The 20174-nt window shown below is 44.3% G+C and overlaps 1 protein-coding gene across 3 annotated transcripts in view; it reads left to right on the forward strand.

Moving 5' to 3' along the window:
• Positions 1-7287: 7287 nt before the first annotated feature.
• Positions 7288-20174, forward strand: part of LOC109898348 (rap guanine nucleotide exchange factor-like 1) — a 32546-nt gene continuing 19659 nt past the window's right edge. Inside the window, exon 1 of one of the 3 annotated variants that reach the window (XM_020493298.2) lies at positions 7288-8546. In XM_020493298.2, coding sequence (XP_020348887.1) covers positions 8165-8546 — 382 coding nt within the window. In that variant the 5' untranslated portion in view covers positions 7288-8164. The remainder of the gene's footprint in view (positions 8547-20174) is intronic. The other 2 variants (XM_020493295.2, XM_020493296.2) reach the window with 2 other exon arrangements.

Below are 20174 nucleotides of genomic sequence, written 5' to 3' on the forward strand. Positions count from 1 at the left end.
GGGGGTGTCCAGATGAGTCATCGCAGATGTGCACCTCCCTCCCTCCAACTATGTCCGTCTGTCAGTAGAGCAGAGAGTGGAGTGTAGCGAGTGCATTAGGCACCCTGGGTCATTTGTCATCTTGGTGGATGACACATTGGAGAGGCACAGCACCGCTGAGAATCACATTCAATACAGTCACTGACTGATAGGATTACCCAATCGCCGTAGCAACGTCTGTCTCGCTGTTGTTCAGTCACAGTGAATATCAATTCAATATTTTTTCATGTTTATTTTACTGCTAGAGATGTCCTAAGGTACAGAGCAAGTGTGCCACTATAACCTCATGGATTCTAAGCTGATTCCAGTCATTCATAAGAAAACAGAATGACATCAATCTTGATCCAACTGAACACAAGTGATACTTTGCTCAGTTTGCTTTTAAATGTGGTTTTTTTTGGACCACACCAAACAGACTATCCACAGTAAAGGACATTAGGTGGAACTAAAAACCTATAGCTCTGGTAACTGTGCATCAATAAAAGTCTCTATGTGACCCTGTGACCTTGCTGACCTCAGCTCCATAGAAAACCATTCGCCATTGGAAGGCCAGTGCTCCCATAATAGCTAATCTGGTGATCATACTAGAACCTTCATGTGACATTTTCCACCCGTGTGTGGTAAGTGCAAATGAAAAGGTTATGACCAGTAACCTCATGGTTGACCCCTTCCCTCTCCTCTCCCTCCCAGCCTGTTCATTCACCTTTTAGCACCTCTATGCTTCCCTTAAAAGACATTTGATTGCATAGGCCAGAGTGGAGAAACTGGTTTCCTCCATAGTATGGTGTAAAGCACAAGTGCTAATTTTGGGAGTGCAGGGGATTCCTTAGTGGGAATACCCAGTGCCCACACAGACCAGGCAGTTACAGAAAGCAGAAGTGGAGGAGGAGGACGGAGAGAAGAAACAGAAAGCCAGGGCTGAGGGGACAGTGCCGTAACATGATAACCATATCCTCATTTAGTAAGACCTTGTGACTGAGGGCAATGCTTGCAATCACTACTACGCAACATAGCTCTGCGTCATAGGTTTGTGGTCAAACCTTGTTACCATAGTTACCAAAGGGAGTTATTGTTTGGTGTGAATTATTTTTAATTCATGGCATTTCCAGAAATAGAGCAGTAAGAAAATGTGTTGTTAAGAAAAGCCTAAGAAAAACTTTAGAGGGACAAAGCCTGAAAGAGGACACGGCCTGTTCTTCTCTTTCAAATAAAAGGCTGGACTAGACGTTGAATTGACGTCTGTGCCCAGTGGGCTAATTCCCAACTTGACCCTGCTGAAATTTTGCTGCTGTCAAAAGTCCACTGACTTAGCTAGCAGGTGCAGCTCAATTTGTTATCTGATACCTCAGGAGTGCTGGAAAGAGGTATGGCTGCAGTGGATAGTGAGAAAGTTACAGACTCACAAATATCATACCCCCCCCCCCTTTTAATACACATATATGTGAATTTGTCCCAATACTTTTGTTCCCCTAAAATTTCAAAAAGCGCTGTCATTTCTAAACGGTTCACCTGATATATATGAAAATACCCTCAAATCAGTCTGCACTTTAACCATAGTCATTGTATCATTTCACATCCAAAGTGCTGGAGTACAGAGGTAAAACCCCCCAAAATGTGTCACTATGCCAATACTTTTGGAGCTCACTGTATATCAAAGTGTTGGAAGTGTAGGGGATTCCTCAGTGGGAATACCCAGTGCCCACACAGACCAGGCAGTTACAGAGAAAGCAGAAGTGGAGGAGGAGGACGGAGAGAAGAAACAGAAAGCCAGGGCTGAGGGGATGTGGAAGTCACAGGAGGTCGGTGGCACCCTAATTGGAGAGGACGGGCTCGTGGTAATGACTGGAGCGGAACAGGTGGAATGGTATAAAATACATCAAACACATCGTTTCCAGGTGTTTGACGCCATTCCATTCGCTCCGTTCCAGCCATTATTATGAACCGTCCTCCCCTCAGCTGCCTCCTGTGGTGGAAGTACAGTACAGTATAGTGATAACCGTATCCTCATTTAGTAATGACCTTGTGACCGAGGGCAATGCTTGCAATCACTAATACACAACATAGCTCTGCATCATAGTTTTGTGGTCAAACCTCGTTACCATAGTTACCGACGGGAGTTATTGTTTGGTGTAAATACTTTTTCATTCAGGGCATTTCTGGAAATAGAGCAGTAAGAAAATGTATGTCGTTAAGAAAGCCCCCCAAAAATCTTTAGAGGATCAAAGCCTTAAAGAGGACACGGACCATCTTGCTCTTTTAAATAAAAGACTGGAATATCATGACAGAATGCAAAATTCCAAGCTCAGTCAATTCAACTTCTATTCCACGATGGTTCAATGTAATTTCATTGAAATGACTTGGAAACAACGTTGACTCAACCAGTATGTGACCAGTGGAGAGAGACAGGAGAGAGAGACAGGAGAGAGAGAGAGAAGAGAGAGTGAGAGTGTGTGTGTGTGTGTGTGTGTGTGTGTGTGTGTGTGTGTGTGTGTGTGTGTGTGTGTGTGTGTGTGTGTGTGTGTGTGTGTGTGTGTGTGTGTGTGTGTGTGTGTGTGTGTGTGTGTGTGTGTGTGTGTGCGTGAGTGGGGGACTCCACTCCTGTGTCAGTGATGTGGGGCAGAGAGGTTTCCCTGAGATAAGTCACTCACTACACACGTTCCCCATCGACATCCCTCCCCATCGACATCCCTCCCCATCGACATCCCTACAGCTCCGGGCCAGACATCGCTGAGCTTGGCATATTGCCAGCTGTGACGGAAGGCTGTGGTCTCTGTGTGTAAGCGCTTCTGTCACTCACAGACAGGCGCTAGGGAGCTAGTGCCTTGTGTCAATAGGGACAGAGAGTGTGGATGAGCTAAAGGAACCAGTGACAAGGACGAGGCCATTCCTCAAGGAGATCAGACAATCAGAACTATTGTCTCAGGGGGCTTGCAAATCCATGCACGATCCCACAGCTAAAAACTCAACTGCATTGTGGTTGGTTGTGTGCGAGGTAGGCTTCACTACTACTGTCAGGCACTGTCTCGTTTGACATTTTAGAGAGGGCCATAATGCTTGCCGTTCACTGCAAAAAAAACTCACGGGTAACTTTAGCAGTTATTAAGATGTTTCTACACTGCCTCAATTTCCAGGCAATAGCCTGAATGAGTCCGTGTGCAGTAGGTTGAGAGAGAAAAGATGCCCCCAAGTGCATGTTATTGAGAAGAGAAGCCATGCTTTTCAATATCCCCAGCCATGAGCTCTCTTACTCTGACATGTGTTGTGTGGCACCTGTGTGCTCGGTGTCTGAAAAGACCTGCATAGGCATGGAGCCGGATCAGTCAGCCGTGGGTGGCCGGAATCGGATCCCGTATTTACTCTGAAACAAAGTATTGAGTATGCGGCAGCTCAGAGTGAGTATACAGTTTCCTCCTGCAGTCCAGTTGATCAACAGGATGGTGATGAAACCCTAAGCGACACCTGATAAGGTTCCATTTCATCATGAGTGCCTCGGCTGCTGTTTTCTGTTCAAGCCTCACGCTCTGTTGTTATATCATCATAGCTCCACGCATTGGCCTCGTTAAGTTATATCTTTCTTTGAAGTTCTTTAAGCCTTTTCGAGACCTTGTTTATTTTACATTTAATAAAAGGTCTGCCCCAAACTGGCATTTTTATCCACATTTCTTATACAAATATGACAAATATAACTTAATTTGTTCCATCGAATAGGCTACCACAATCAATATCACTCAATTGGTGATTCCAAAAATACATCCTGAATGATTTTCAATCACCAGCCACAAGTACTGGAGTAATGAAGTCACTACTACTCTTCAAATGGCCGTAGCTGGTTTAAACAGAGCAAATTCAATTTGAATGGAACTTAACTAAGAAAGGCCTTCTCTGAAATAAGGTCAAATACATTGTGCTTAGATTAATAATTAATCAATCCCTGAGTAATGCCTTTAATGAACTACTAAATCTAATAAGTGAATGGGGATTTTAATAATTGATTAATTGGCTTCCATCCAACCCCTAACTTCTTCACCAATAGTCAGTAAGCCTATGCTCTTTCTTTGATGCTTCAGCCCCTTGCAATATGAATTTATTCACTTCTTTAACATAACAGAGATACTAAATGTCCTTCACCATATTTGTTACAATGTCCATCGAACCTCACTGAACTGAAAAATGACAACCCAATAATCCGTGGAGCATTATATTAGGTGCCTGCCTTGGAACCATGTGTTCTTCTGTTATTGTCACTGGTTGTGACTGCCACCTGTCCATATAGACAGCACCCATCCACCCACAATTAACAATGGGCCATGGGCCATTTGAGCAAATAGGCATATCCACAACAAAAGAGAAGAATAGAGCAAGACGACACCACAACTGACATATAGAATTGTCTTGTTCTACAACTGACATATAGAACTAGCATATAGAACTCTTGTTCTTGACCGGTGTGTGTATAAAGGGTTAACCTGCCACACACGTGTGTTTTCAGCAGGGCTCTAGGCTTTTGGGGACCCTAGGCGAGATTTGGTTTGAAGGCCCCCCTCACCTCGTGGGCAAAACATTTTAATGCCCCTCTCTTGACGGCAGAGATTTTTTTTAAATGTACTGCAATTCTACACATTTTGCCATGGGTGGAGAAAGTTTAAAAGTTTAAAAGTTAATTCTGTGAAATTCTGCACATTTTGCCATGATTTATGCCATGTTACTTTAAAATATAGATTTTTTCACAAGTATGTGGTGAATTTTCAAAACTAATTACAAACTCGAAACCCTACCGTATGTTCAGAACCTTTGATTGTGCCTTCATTGGGGTTTCACACATCGTTCATACGAAATCAAAGTTGTCAGTGAAATACCATGAGGACATTTAGTGTAGTGACCAATACATCCAGTGGTGATTTTGGCAAGTAAATCTTGGTGCGGGAAAACTCTCAAAAAACATTTTAGATGCATGCCAGCAAAGCCACAACACAACACAATACATTAATTGCACTATAACGATGACAAACAATGCACACAAACTGTTAAAAACATAGCTGATATGGCTGACTTGCTTAAACAAATGTGGTTTCTAATGACAATTGAGATGTACAAACTATGGCATAAGGGGACGATGAGCGGATAAGAGGCAATCCATAATTTTGATTAAAACATTAGTGAGCGAGCTAGGAAGGACGTAGTCAATATAACTATTTGTTCAGCACTGTTGAAATGTACAGCGACAGAATTCAGAACATGGGCCGTTCTTACAGTATTCTCCCTGTACACCAAGTCAGAACCATAGGATAAATAAAGGGGGCATATAAGCAGACAATGAAAGATCTTATGATATTTGATGATTACATTTCTCTAAAACAGGCTATAGGTTACATGTGCACCACCAAGTCAGAACAGTAGGCTAAGTTATGAAGGCGAAAGGGACCAAATTATTAGAGTGAGGCACATGAGCTACCAATGGCTTACTACACAACATACACTTAGTACTACTTTGTTAACTACAGTATACATTTCTCCCGGGCATATTACATCATTTATGCAGCAGCATACAATACTTTTTTGGGAGCTACCTTGTTGTGCTGTGCTCACTTGAAAAGGAAGGTGGCTTCTAATGCAACTCTATGGCAGCACCCAAGGGGCTTGACATTTCTAGCTCTCCCTGTAGATTTTGCGGTGATGTAGTGTCCACATGAGTGACAGAACACTGAACCAATCACGGCACAACTAGAGAACATTACCAACCCCTACGCTCCGTATTTTCCGCATGCTGGCCCTCCACCACAGACAGCACTAAGCTAGGCTGAAACACCTGCATTTTGAAGCTGCCTTGATCAAGAAAACAAAAAAGAGACCATGTTTGTCTGTGGCTTTATTAACTCAATGCTTTTTTTTTCTTCCATTGTTGTTATTTTGGCATTAATACATGTCACATATCAGTTTGCAAACAACAGTAATTTTAACAACCATTTATTCCAATATCAAAAATACAAGGTACATTTCAAAGCTTATGTTTGAAGCACTGAATGGAACAAATTGTAGATTGTAAATATCCACTGAGTGAACAAAACATTCGGAACATATTCCTAATATTGAGTTTCACCCCCTTTTGTCCTCGGAACAGCCTCACTTTGTCAGGGCGTGGACTCTACAAGGTGTCGAAAGCGTTCCACAGGGACGCTGGCCCATGTTGACTCCAATGCTTCCCACAGTTGTGTCAAGTTGGCTGGATGTCCTTTGGGTGGTGGACCATTCTTGATACACACGGGAAACTGTTGAGCTTGAAAATCCCAGCAGCGCTGCAGTGCTTGACACACACACACACTGACACAAATGTGTGTGCCTGGCACCTACTACCATATCCGTTCAAAGGCACTTAAATCCTTTATCTTGCCCATTCACCCGCTGAGTGGCACACATACACAATCCACGCCTCAATTGACAAGGATAAAAAATCAATTAAAAAAAGATCCTTCTTTAACCTATCTACTTCCCTTTGTCTATACTAGTTAAAGTGGATTTAACAGGTGACATCAACAAGATTTTCAACCAGATTCACCTGGTTAGTGTATGTCATGGAAAGAGCAGGTGTTCCTAATGATTTGTGCACTCAGTGTAATTTTCCACACAGTATTTGACTAACTTGACATACACCATAAAACATTTTTTGGTTGTATCCAATGGCAGGTTGTGAGCATGTTGAGAAATACGTCAATCTTATAGTTTCATTGTCCTTATACAGTACATACTGTACGTAGGACAAATCATCAGAAATAGAAGTATTGTCAAGTAGTTGTCTATTGTCCAAATGTAACACGGTGTTGTATGCCATCTCTGCTCCATGCGACATTGTACAAGACCCCCGTTTCTATGTGACTTGTCAACTGATACAGTATCCACCTGTCTCTCTGCTTGAAACGTAACCTTAGTGCCTGGTCGGTAACTCAGCCATGATTACAAGTTTAGATAGCTGCGTAGACTAACTTATCAACCAAAAAAAAGGTTTAGCTGACATGGGCTAATTGAGTGGTTGTCAGTGACTGACATAACTAGAGGGAAACTGCTGATGCACAACTACATTTCGAAATTGCACCTTGTGTATACTACTATTCTAGCGCTAAACAGTAAGTTTAGACCCCAACTGAGTTCCTCCTTCAAAAATGTTTTAAATGTTTGTTTTTATTGTTCGGGGCCCCCTAGCGGCCGGGGGCACGAAACAACCACCTATATCATTTATGCCAAGGACCGGAGCTGGTTTTCAGTGGGAGTGAGCAGCTGCCATTCAGCAGGCACTGAGGAGTACTGACTGCAACAAACGCGCAACTGCAGATGAAGGAAGGAATGGAGGGAGGGAGGGAGGGAGTGGGCGAGTTAATATAGCAGCGGTCCCAAATACAGCACGTTCACACTCTTCGGGGGTGTGCGTTTGTCCACACAGAGCTCGAACCCCTGCATTCAATAAGCATTCAAACGGAGAAGGGGAGTGGGAAACGCTGGTACTTATCTGAACAAGCTCCCACACATGCTGAGGGGCCGAGGCCATTCCCACTGGCGATATTACTGCAGTAGATTGCTTTGACGCCAGCAGCAAGACATACCCCATGCGGCAGAGACGCTTCGCATTTGTCGCTGGTAAAAAGCTACTGGGGCGCCTATTTACCACCCCCCGCTGTTATCCTTATATTCTGTTTCGGTTTATCGCACTGTGCTCTGCTGAGAGTGTGTGTTCGTCATCCAGTGTATTTTGGCCGCTGCTTGAAACTGACAAACATTGTTCCTTGACGCGCCCGAAACGTCTGCAGAGGTGGAGACGCCAGGGAGCGGTTGTTGTGGAGCAGGTTTGGATATTTTGCGATAAATGCCACTCAGCCAGAACGGGCAGTAGTCTGTGAGCACGCTGTCGCCGACGTCGATAGACTGCTGCTTCACAAATCGGATTTTTACAATGATCTTTTAAAATCATGATTTGACAAATGGGTTAATTATTTCCATGCAAGAGCATACTACGAAGACAGGTCAATAGAAGTACGCATGGATGCTTGTATAATGTAGTCAACGATAGTTCCCGCAGAGGTATTCAGTTAATATCAATCACTATCTAAAAAGCATTTTTTTGCGGTATTGTATCAAAATGCCGGCGGGAATGAAGCCCCTGGAAAAGTTTTTGAAGAAACAGACAACGGCGCTCACTCGAGCTGGTGGCTTTGGGGAGAAGGCGACTGGCACTGGCGCTTCTCGGCGGCGAGCCAGCCTGTCTCGGGTGGTTCCGTTTTTCAGGGAGACTTCTCCAGAGAGCGGTCCGGCCAGGGAAGTGTTCAGCCCGGACACTGAGGAAGCACCGTGCTGGCCCTCGGCCACTGCGGACATTAGGAGCCCGTCGCTGTCTAGCGATGAGCAAAGCTCCGAGGCGAGCCTGGACACGAACTGGACCCCGCTGCCTGCGGACACACCGGACAACCTGGCGCTGGCGCTCCTGGACAGTGTGGCGGGCAAACGATATGGCAACTGCACAGGTAAATTGACCTCGTCAATCAACCGCATTTATGCAACACAATGCATCCACCTATTGGCCTGTCAATCATCACACTCAGTTGTTTGACTAATTCCTCAACTGTTTAACACCAAATCATGGTGTTCTTTGCGTTTCACTTTTGCAAATTAGCCAAGCTATTCACTTGTCAAAGGAATGTAGTCTATCCAGGAACCCAAAACTACCATTTGGTCCTTGATTAGGCTATATCCTAGTCTATAGGTCTACATAGGCTATTGCAAATAACTAAGCTTTTGCTTATTTTCTCCTTTTGCTCATAACAATAACAGAAACCCCAAATAATCAGTCAGTGATCTATTCCAGGCTGTAGAATGATTGGATTAGGCGGTGGTTGGTGCAGAAGGGTTTCTTCCCATCATTGCCTAGTTATACTAACTGATTTTACGGTTACATAAGAACGGCTGTCCTCGTTAAGAAAAAAACGAAAGTCTGTTATTAAAAGGGATGGTCCAGATGTTTCTCACGCCTCTAGAAAAGAAGAGCTCGCAAATTGAATCATATTTACGTGTTGGTGGCACTTAAAACCCAAAACGAAACTCTCCCAAAATCTAATGTGTAGGGTTCAGTTTATTCAACGTAACATTTTGATTGAGCTCATGTGCACTTGCCTATTACAGTAGCAGCATGTCTTTCATATGGAAACTGGCTGCTTCATGATCGGTCATGGAGGATCGCGCTAGTCTTCGCACATTGGCTGCTGAGCTTGTGCACTTTTATTTATTTATTTCTAAAAAAGGAGGTCATGATTCTCATCCTAAAATGCAATGTTTCTGTTGGCAGCTAAAGAGCAGACGATACAATGGGTTTAATCATGTTTTATTCTACATTATTATCCTAAAGGGTTTGATCCAAAATGATTTTGTAATCACAAGGGATTGTGAGGAGATGAGTATGCAGAATTCAAAAAATAATATGTTGAACATTTTGTAAACCAATCTAGAAGACACCGTTGCACACTTTAAAGAAGAAGAATATCCGCACCCTACATATCTGTAGCATTTATATCCATATTTCCTGTGACTATAACAAATATGAATTGGTATCGTTAGCGTCAAAGGTGCTAGATGCATAGCCACTCTGGTGTGTGTGTGTCATAGATCTATTGACTCTGCCCTTTAGACTCTCCAAATTGAAATTTGGAGGTTGTGACCAATTTAATTAAACCCAGACAGGGTTGGGGAGTAACTGATTTAATCAGTTACATGTAATCTGATTACGAAAAATGAACCCTAATCAATTACGTTGCCAGCAAAAATATGAATCAAATTACAGATACTTTTGTAAAACTACATGATTACTTCTTGGATTACTTTGAAATTCAGAAAGCATATTTGCGGTAAAAAACAACAACATTCCATTCAGCATTGAAAAGGGGTTTAAGTTTGTTCCCCCTGTCGATTCTGACTCCGTTATCGTTAATTCATCTCTCCTAATTTGTATTTCAAGCTTCCACCTGGGTTTGAATCTTCCTGATATCCAATAAGGAGGGGACTTGCTGGGCGTCTCAAATAGAACCAAGTTCTACTTTAGCCAATGTGGCTAGTGAGGTTTGCATGTGCTGCCTCCTAAAGGGAAAAGTAATCTTAAACTGAATCGGATTACATTGCCGAGTTTGGGTAATCCAAAAATGAGGCTACTGATTACAATTTTGTACAGGTAACGGATTAAGCCTAGAAAGCAACCTACACAACGCTGAGCCCAGATATGAATACACTGTAATATAGCAACCATAAACATATGTTTGTGATGGAGCTGGTGATGGGTTCTTGGAATGGTGCCAGAGAAGATTCCCAGGCAGTTGTTGTTGTTGAAGGCAAGTAGGTTAGTGGTCATGATGTGATGTATGCCTATCCCGTGGGGGATGGTTGGGTGAGTGATACGCTGCATTAGATGACACACCTGCTGTCAATGTCTACCTTTTGAGTGAATCCTCCAGTATGTCCATTTTTACTATGCAGCTTTGCCAATGCCATACCTCATTGTGAGAAAAAAATGTCTCCACTGCTTATCTCAACAAGTTCTGCAGTAACAGGATTTATTAACAGAGTTTTCCAAGGTGGATTGCCAGGGCTTCCTGTGTAACTTGCAGATTTTCCTCCCAGCCAATCCTCGGATTCTGCTCTATGTATCTGTTGCATTGCGCATGATGTGGGTTTCGCACACTGTAACACTATTGCCAGGTCTCTCTGGGGAAATCCAATAGGTTTATGAAGTACGACTGTGATGTGCTGTTCAGGCATTATTACGGGCAACGGTGAACAGCTCAATTAAAATATGATCAGGAAATGTCTCAGAATGAACACCGGCAATTAGCTGTGTGGAGGACTCTTATTGAGATCTACTGTTTAGTGATAATCCACATCAGTTCCTCTGTTGCAGGAGGAATCTGCTCTTCCTAGGTTATTTTAGTGCATAAGGGTTCACTGCACCTCCAGCAAATTTTCACAGAACTATTCTGCTTGCGGGCAACAATCCCCCATTATGCATTGCAAAGCCAGTGTACCTCCTTTCCGATGACCTCGCTGACCTGCTCCCTGGGTCATCCTGTATGTTCCTGTCAAACTGACTGAGCCTGAATTGACTGAGCTCGAATTCCTCTCTCTTACTCTTGTTTTTTTGTTGTCAATTTCCCCCTACCTTATTCTACAGGAAAATGCATATCTCCACTGCATCATTCATAAGACAAGAGAAGCAGCATAGTATTGCTAGAGATCGAATTGGCTTTGTATAGCAGCCAATGGTCGTGTTTGAAACGGCAGGTGTGATTCCAGAACGAATCAAAATGGGAGATTGTATTGATACATGGGTTAATGTTGAACCTTATCTATGTATGCTTTGAGTTTGACAAATACATATACGGAGAACTTGGTTGTCGTACGTCTGAAGAGGGTTCATGAGAGTTCATCTGGTCCATTCCAAAAGGTCACTATTTTGTTTGACTTTCATTTTTTTTTCTCCCTCAGACTCATTTTTCTCTTTGACTTAATTCACTTCAGCGAGCTGCGTTGGTGTTATAAACACTTAGGGAACTGCAACCCAGATAGCTTTAAATATGTTTAATCTCGTTGAACCTGTTTCTTGGAGGGCCGAGCTCACTGCTGTTTGGATGGATGTTCTAGAATATGTAGAAAATCTGAAAAAGCGCGGCTAATCCAGGATTAGTTACCAATAGCGGACCAGATTGAGCAGACCTGCCCACACTTACATGTGGAGCAGAAATGAATCTTTGGATTATGGATCTAGGTTGGATCTTGATCCTGGTTTATATAGTCTGAATGTTTCTAATTCAGAAGTGTGTCTGTTGGATGCAAATGTGTTTATGGTGAAACAATGTCAACAAAAAGTCCACTACGACCTAAACACGGCATGCTCCCCAACCCCTTGCACCTTATGACTCCCTGTCTCACACCCTCCTGTCTGACACACTACCTGACAGACCTGAGTACACCACACCCAATAACATTTTACCACCCCATACCACAGTGCTCTCACGGAGATACTATGCACCAGGCTGTCCATATCAGCAGTCCCAGATCAGTGTTGGCTGAGTGGCGCTCCAAACACCATAAACCGTCTGAGTCACTGCCATCTGCATGCGCGTGTGTGTGTGTGTGTGTGTGTGTGTGTGTGAGAGGGGGCGACCGAGCCGCAGGTAAAGAACAGATTAGAAGCATTTTGACAGCCCCTATCTAAAAAGTCCCGTCCTTTTCCCAAGGTCAACGGCCCTGCTCTTGTGTAACCCTGTTTTACCTTGTGGTTTCATTTCTTGTCCAATCACACCATTGGCTCTCGGAACGGGCGTGTTGAGGCAAGGGTTAGGCAGTGTGTACAGTCTCCGAGTTCCAGTGGAAGTCGAGATCAAAACAATCTGTTAATGAAGCCACGTCTAACTTGCGATGCGTGTTTCAACCTGGGAAACCACATGTCTACAGTCCCATTCACACTATTATTGTCTGACGAAAACAGATGGATTGACTCTCCCCATAATAACGAAGCGGGTGAATTTGCCTCTCCACATCCTGTACATTTTGGACTGTACACATTTTTAGTATACCATGGTATTGCATGTAAAAGCATGAAACTAAACGAGTAGAAGAGATTTAAACCGGTCACCCACGGGCACAATAATGGGTTAAAATAACTATGGTCGATACCCTGGAGATGCTGCAGCAGTTGCTTACAGTACATTACATGGTTGTTTTGTGTTGCAGCAGCAGAATGACAAGGACTTGGGGGGGGGGTTGATGTTGGCTTTGAAACATTTGCAATGCAGAGGGAACATGCCTTGTATCAAAAGCTCCACATCAGTTATTCACAAAGCAAAGTGGGATGTTTAAACTAGACTTTAACTTTGCTTGATGCTCTCATTGCTTTTACATTCCACATCCAGAGAGACGCTCCTTAGGCGGTTGTTCTGAGACTCTGAGGCACGCAGCTGCAAAGTCTTGTGGAACGAAAGGCGAGTGGCGGAAAAGGGACAAAGTGCAGAGAGAAAATGTGATTGCGTTGGGCAGTGTGGGAGGGATTCTGATGATTCTTTTATGTAAAGAAAGAGGGATTAAAAGAGAAGCTGCTAGCCTAGTGCCCACTCCTTTTGGATGCTTTTACATAAGGAAGGGAGGGATGGCCTCCCCCCCCCCTCTCTACATGCCTGCACTCTCCTCTTTAGCCCACGCACCTGGACCACTCTGGGGAGAGGAGAGCACGATGGGGCCCTCCAGGGCTGATTGACTTGCCTTACTGTGTGTGTGTGTGTCTCTGTAGGTTTTCTTTGCGCGTGTGTGTGTGTGCACTTTGATGCATGTGTTTGGATTTCTGTACTTTTTTAGCTTGGATGGATGTGTGCATTTATGTGCTTGCATAAGAGTGTGTGCTTGGATGTGTGTGTGTGTGTGTGTGTGTGTGTGAGAGCGGGTTGGAGCTTGTCTATCTGTGTGCCCGGCGTGGAAAAGAGGCTCTCCAGCACAGCACCTGTTCACATGGCAACCAGCACTCGCAGGGAAGCAAGAGGAGGAGGAGGAGGAGTGGGAGGAAGAGAAACAGAGGGAGTGCAGGAAGGAAGGAGTTGAGTGTTTGAGAACATGAGACTTGGGAGAGAGGGAATAGAGCTTCCATAAACTATGTGGACAGTGTGCCAGCCAGTGAGAGGAAGAAGGGGACAGAGCGATCGAGCAAAAGACACTTGTTAACTGGCTTCTGTATCATAAGGATGTTCTCATCTAATCAGCACTTCTTTACCTACTAGCCTATCCAGGTGGGCTGATGACAAGTAGATCAGTGCAGTGGCTTCTTTCTCTGAGTGTTGACCATCCAGAGGGAGTCGGGTAGCAGCAGCCTAGCCAGCCGGGTAGTGACGATGACTTACCCTGGTGAACTGCCCCGCCACTTGACATCCTTTGATGTGACAGGAGCAGTGGTTATTTCTCTGCCGTGCGAGGTGCCACATTAGGCACACACGCTCGCACACAGATGGCCCCAAGCACACTAGGAGAAACGCCGCTAACCAGCGGCAGTAATAACAACCCTCCGTCCCTCCCCCTGTAACACTAAATATTGACCCAGGAACAGGCCTAATCGCAGGGGATAGTAGACCAATCAACTTGGCAGGCTTAGGAATCTGATTTGGGAACAGTTGTATTAGAGAGAATTGACTAGCATGGAAAAATGTCAGGTTACATTTAAGGGACAATCCAGGGCCGAGAAGCATACTCTCTCCAGAATGGTCCCCAGCATAAGGGCCAGAGGAAGATGTACATGCTACATAATGATAAACTGAGAGGATTTGGAGAAGGCAAGAAGCCACTATGGCAGGTGCATTGTTACTTAGAGTATCCTCTGAACACACAGTGTGAAGAGCAAAATGTTAGTAGTTCAAACTTTCCAACGAAAGCATTGTGCGGTAGATTCTTCTTTCAGGACCTCGAGGAAACGTCAGTGATGAGAAATGAAGGAAAGGTGAAAGGCATATGTTTGCAGTAGCCATCTCCTCCTGAGTTCTGCTGTCAGAAGGGCTCCAACAGAGACCCATCAATCCCAACCTTCAGTTCCAACATGGACTTTAAATGTGTGAATAGCAGACAAAAGGTCACAGCAGCTGAGTTGAAGGGCAACGACGTGTGCTCAGAACCTAAACTGAGGAAAAACGTCTTAGCCTTTTCTTTCTTGGTGAAGTCTATTGATTAAGGGTGTTTCCCATGGCAGCCATGTGTGTTTGTACATGTGCACTTATTCTTATAGCTCTGTCACAGGGGCGTGTACTAGAGGGAGACGCCATGTGGGCGTATCGCTTAGACATCTGGGGCGTGACCCGTAGTGTTGCTTGGTGGGAGTGTCTTGGGAAAATAACAACGTGCATGAAGTGTCCTATTACAGTGGACCTATAATAAACAGTAGAGCAGTGCTTCCAAATCTGGATATTATATATATATATATATATTTATATTAGGACCAGTCAAAAGTTTGGACACCTACTCATTCCAGGGTTTTTCTTTATTTTTTACAATTTTCTACATTGTAGAATAGTAGTGAAGACTTCAAAACTATGAAATAACACAGGGAATCATGTACAGTCGTGGCCATAAGTTGAGAATGACACAAATATTCATTTCCACAAAGTTTGCTGCTTCAGTGTCTTTTGATATTTTTGTCAGATGTTACTATGGAATACTGAAGTATAATTACAAGCATGTCATAAGTGTCAAAGGCTTTTATTGACAATTACATGAAGTTGATGCAAAGAGTCAATATTTGCAGTGTTGACCCTTCTTTTTCAAGACCTCTGCAATCAACCCTGGCATGCTGTCAACTAACTGGGCCACATCCTGACTGATGGCAGCCCATTCTTTCATAATCAATGCTTGGAGTTTGTCAGAATTTGTGGGTTTTTGTTTGTCCACCCGCCTCTTGAGGATTGACCACAAGTTCTCAATGGGATTAAGGTCTGGGGAGTTTCCTGGCCATGGACCCAAAATATTGATGTTTTGTTCCCCGAGCCACTTAGTTATCACTTTTGCCTTATGGCAAGGTGCTCCATCATGCTGGAAAAGGCATTGTTCGTCACCAAACTGTTCCTGCATGGTTGGGAGAAGTTGCTCTTGGAGGATGTGTTGGTACCATTCTTTATTCGTGGCTGTGTTCTTAGGCAAAATTATGAGTGAGCCCACTCCCTTGGATGAGAAGCAACCAACCACACAAGAATGGTCTCACGATGCTTTACTGTTGGCATGACACAGGACTGATGGTAGCGCTCACCTTGTCTTCTCCGGACAAGTATTTTCCAGATGCCCCAAACAATCGGAATGGCGATTCATCAGTCCAATCCCTTTACCTTTTGCAGAATATCAGTCTATTCCTGATGTTTTTCCTGGAGAGAAGTGGCTTCTTTGCTGCCCTTCTTGACACCAGGCCATCCTCAAAGTCTTCGCCTCACGGTGCATGCAGATGCACTCACACCTGCCTGCTGCCATTCCTGAGCAAGCTCTGTACTGGTGGTGCCCCGATCCCGCAGCTGAATCAACTTTAGGAGACGGTCCTGGCGAATGCTGGACTTTCTTGGGCGCTCTGAAGCCTTCTTCACAACAATTGAACCGCTCTCCTTGAAGTTCTTGATGATCTGATAAATGGTTGATTTAGGTTTGCAATCTTTGCACACTCTTGGCATTCTCTCAACCAGCTTCATGGGGAATGCTTTTCCAACAGTCTTGAAGGAGTTCCCACATATGCTGAGCAATTTTTGTCTGCTTGTCTTTCACTCTGCGGTCCAACTCATTCCAAACCATCTCTTTTGGGTTGAGGTCGGGTGACTGTGGAGGTCAGGTCATCTGATGCAGCACTTCATCACTCTCCTTCTTGGTCAAATAGCCCTTACACAGCCTGGAGGTGTGTTAGATCATTGTGCTGTTGAAACACAAATGATAGTCCCACTAAGCGCAAACCAGATGGGATGGCATAACGCTGCAGAATGCTGTGGTAGCCATGCCTGATTCACACAGTCTCCTCTAAACAGTTGATTTTGAGATGTGTCTGTTACTTGATCTCTGAAGCATTTATTTGAGCTGCAATTTCTGAGGCTGGTAACTCTAATGAACTTATCCTCTGCAGCAGAGTTAACTCTGGCTCTTCCTTTTCTGTGGTGGTCCTCATGAGAGCCAGTTTCATCATAGAGCGTGGTGCTTTTTGCGACTGCACTTGAAGAAACGTTCAAAGTTCACAAGCATTTCGCTACACCCGCAATAACATTGCAAAACACGTGTATGTGACCAATAAAATTTTATTCAACATTTTCCGGATTGACTGACCTTCATGTCTTAAAGTAATGATGGACTGTTGTTTCTTTTTACTTATTTGAACTGTTCTTTTCATAATATGGACTTGGTCTTTTACCAAATAGGGCTTTCTTCTGTATACCATCCCACCTTGTCACAACACAACTGATTGGCTCAAACACATTAGAAGGAAAGAAATTCCACAAATTAACTTCTAACAAGGCACACCTGTAAATTGAAATGCATTCCAGGTGACGACTTCATGAAGCTGGTTGAGGGAATGCCAAGAGTGTGCAAAGCTGTCAAGGCAAAGGGTTGCAACTTTGAAGAATCTAAAATATAATTGTGTATTTCTTTAACACTTTTTTTGGTTGCTACATGATTCCATGTGTTATTTCATAGTTTGATGTCTTCACTATTATTCTAAAATGTAGATTATTTTTTTGAATTTTTAATTTTTTAAACATGAATGAGTATGTGGGTCCAAACCTTTTGACTGGTACTTCATCTATGTGTCTGATACTTTCCCACAAGTGTGGATAATGCTATGTGACTGGCACAGGAATTTCCTCAAGTTGGATGCCCTCGGATGCATATTTGAGCCTTTCTTCAGACGAGTCTCTCCACTGCCCAAAAAGGGAGGGTTGTGGTTGGGGAGGGAATGCCTCCGTGTAGCTCCTGGGTGCAGCTTGAATTAGGTTAACCAGAGAAGAGGGCTGCCGTTCACTATGAACAGCAGGGAACCAATGCTGCGTGTCTGTGTTTATGTTTGTCACCATTTGCTTTAGGGTTACTAACTAAATCCAGATTGTCTATGCATATCTGCTTTGTGTGTGTGTGTGTGTGTGTGTGTGTGTGAATTTTTCCTCTGCCATTTCAACGCAGGATTGTGTATGTGTGCGCGTGTGTTTTTATATTTGCCCTGGTGTTCATTTGCATGTCAATGGAGGTGGAGAATGAGAATTGGCGTGGGGAAGGTGGGCAGAGGGCTGGAGATGCACCAGATAAGTGGGACAAGCGCCGACAGGCAGATGCAGAGAGTACACACACAAACTCGCCCACACACACACACACTCTCTCTACCTCTCCATCTGACCGCTTCTTGCTGAAACCCAAACACTTAACAGAACGCTGAGGGCGCGTGTGTGCGCATAGTAAGGTAGAGTACAGTCAAAAAGACAAGGTCACCATAGAAACGGGATACGTATCACAGTTTTATATAACTGCATACCAGACGAGTTCAGTTAGTAGCTAGGGATGGGCTGAAATCTGCTTTTGTGTCTCCAATATTAAATCAAATGTATTTATAAAGACCTTTTTTACATCTGCAGATGTCACAAAGTGCTGTACAGAAACCCTGCCTAAAACCACAAACAGCAAGCAATGCAGATGTAGAAGCACGGTGGCTTTGAAAAACTCTCTAGAAGGGCAGAAACATAGGAAGAAACCTAGAGGAACCAGGCTCTGAGGGGTGGCCAGTCCTCTTCTGGCTGTGCCAGGTTGAGATTATAAGAGTACATGGCCATTAAAGACAAGCAGGGTCACAGCGGTTGTAGAGGGTGCAACAGGTCAGCACCTCCGGAGTAAATATCTTGTTTTTGAATCAGTCCCACTGGTTCACATCCAGATCCAAACCACATGTACAGCTGTTGCTTTATGAGCGGTCTCCAGACCTCACGTTATGATTCTGAAACTACTCCCCCTTGGTATGAGGTGGTTCACAGCTGTGACTTGAACAACAACCTCCTTCCATCTCTCCATCCTGCCATTTTCCACCCCTGAAGGGAGTGTGCACTCCTCCCCTCCCAGCCGTTGTGCTTCCTGCAGGGCCAGAGAGAAAGGGGGATAGGGTGTTCTTCAAGGCTGTATGCTCTGCCCACTCCAAATCTCAAACATGCATGCATGGCCTTCACCCCCCCCCCGCCCCCCCTCCCACCACAGCCCTCTTGCCGTTTGAATGCAGGCACAGACTGTGGGAGGTGGGCAGGGAGGGAGTGTTTCTTTTTAATTTAATTTAATTTATTTTCTGTTTATGCACAGGTGTTTGAATGAGAGAGTCTGTCATCTATAAATTAGTTTTGTACGTGCATGTATGTGTAGTATCCATTTGAAATAATCTACCTTTGCATGAATGCGTAAGCATGCACGTTTATGTGTACATGTACAGCGTGTGCGTGGGGGTGCACATGTTTGAGATTCTGGGCGTATGTGTTTTGTGTCTGTGTTTATGTGGGAGTTGGATTTGTGCTCCTCTCCCACTCCTGTCATGTGGAGCAGTGTGCTCAATTCTAATCTGAGCCAGAGATTTTCTGCACTTTAAGCTTCTGCAAAATGCGTGGTGGGAGGAGAGAAAGCGAGAGAACAGGCTTTGGCGAGGGGGAAAACGTCTTCCCACCCCTGTTACGTGCGCCGATCCATCTTCAGCACATGCTATTTTTCTCTTTGGCGTGGAAGTTGGACACACCGTGTTAGAGTTTGACAGAGGAGCAGGGAGATTATCAGTGGCCATCTCTCTCTGTTACCCCTGTGTGGATCTACGAGCCTGTCAAAATGGGTCTTCCCCCTCATCTAGAACATGAATGGACTGAACAGACATCCCCAACAAAACACAGTGGCAACCTGCCCGAGAGCCCAACAGCCATATTGGATGAGTCAAACATGATGCCTTCTCTCACATTCAGATCTATGCTGGCCTCTTACTATGAGACTTTAGAATGTAAGCTCCACATGAAACAAACAAGCAATGTGTCCTCTCTATGCTATTTGTTTCTATGGTCTCATCTGCCACACTGCACTTCATAGCTAGCTCTGTAGTGCCCTGCTGTTCCTTTGCAGGTATGGAGTTGAACATATGTGCTATTTTCCTGTGGTCACACACACAGCTCCAGGGGGATAATGATTAGGAAGAAGATTGAAACCTGCGTCCCTTCACCCCTCTTCCTCACTCACTCACCCACTCCTCTTATTCTCTCTTTCTCATGCACTTTCCTCTGGTTCTCTCTCCTTTGCATTGCAATTGTTTCTCCTCCGCCACCCACGTTCACACTCTCTCTCGCGCTCTTTCGTTCCTCTCCTCTCTCTTTGCTTTGCCTGCCTGTTGCTACTTTCATATTGTTCTGTTTGCTTCCTCTGCTCAACTTTTGCTGCTCTTCCTCTCCCTCTCTCTCTTTCTGGGCTCAGTCTCACTGCAGCCACTCAATGTGGCGTCTCCCAGGCAACTGTGGGGAAACCAGTACTGCCAAGAGGTCGACAATACGTGGACTCACTCACTGCAGCACGCAGAGACTACAAGACACAGACACACACGCTAGCATGCACAGTCGAAC

The sequence above is a fragment of the Oncorhynchus kisutch genome, linkage group LG10 (genome assembly GCF_002021735.2).
Source record: "Oncorhynchus kisutch isolate 150728-3 linkage group LG10, Okis_V2, whole genome shotgun sequence".
Taxonomy (NCBI): domain Eukaryota; kingdom Metazoa; phylum Chordata; class Actinopteri; order Salmoniformes; family Salmonidae; genus Oncorhynchus; species Oncorhynchus kisutch.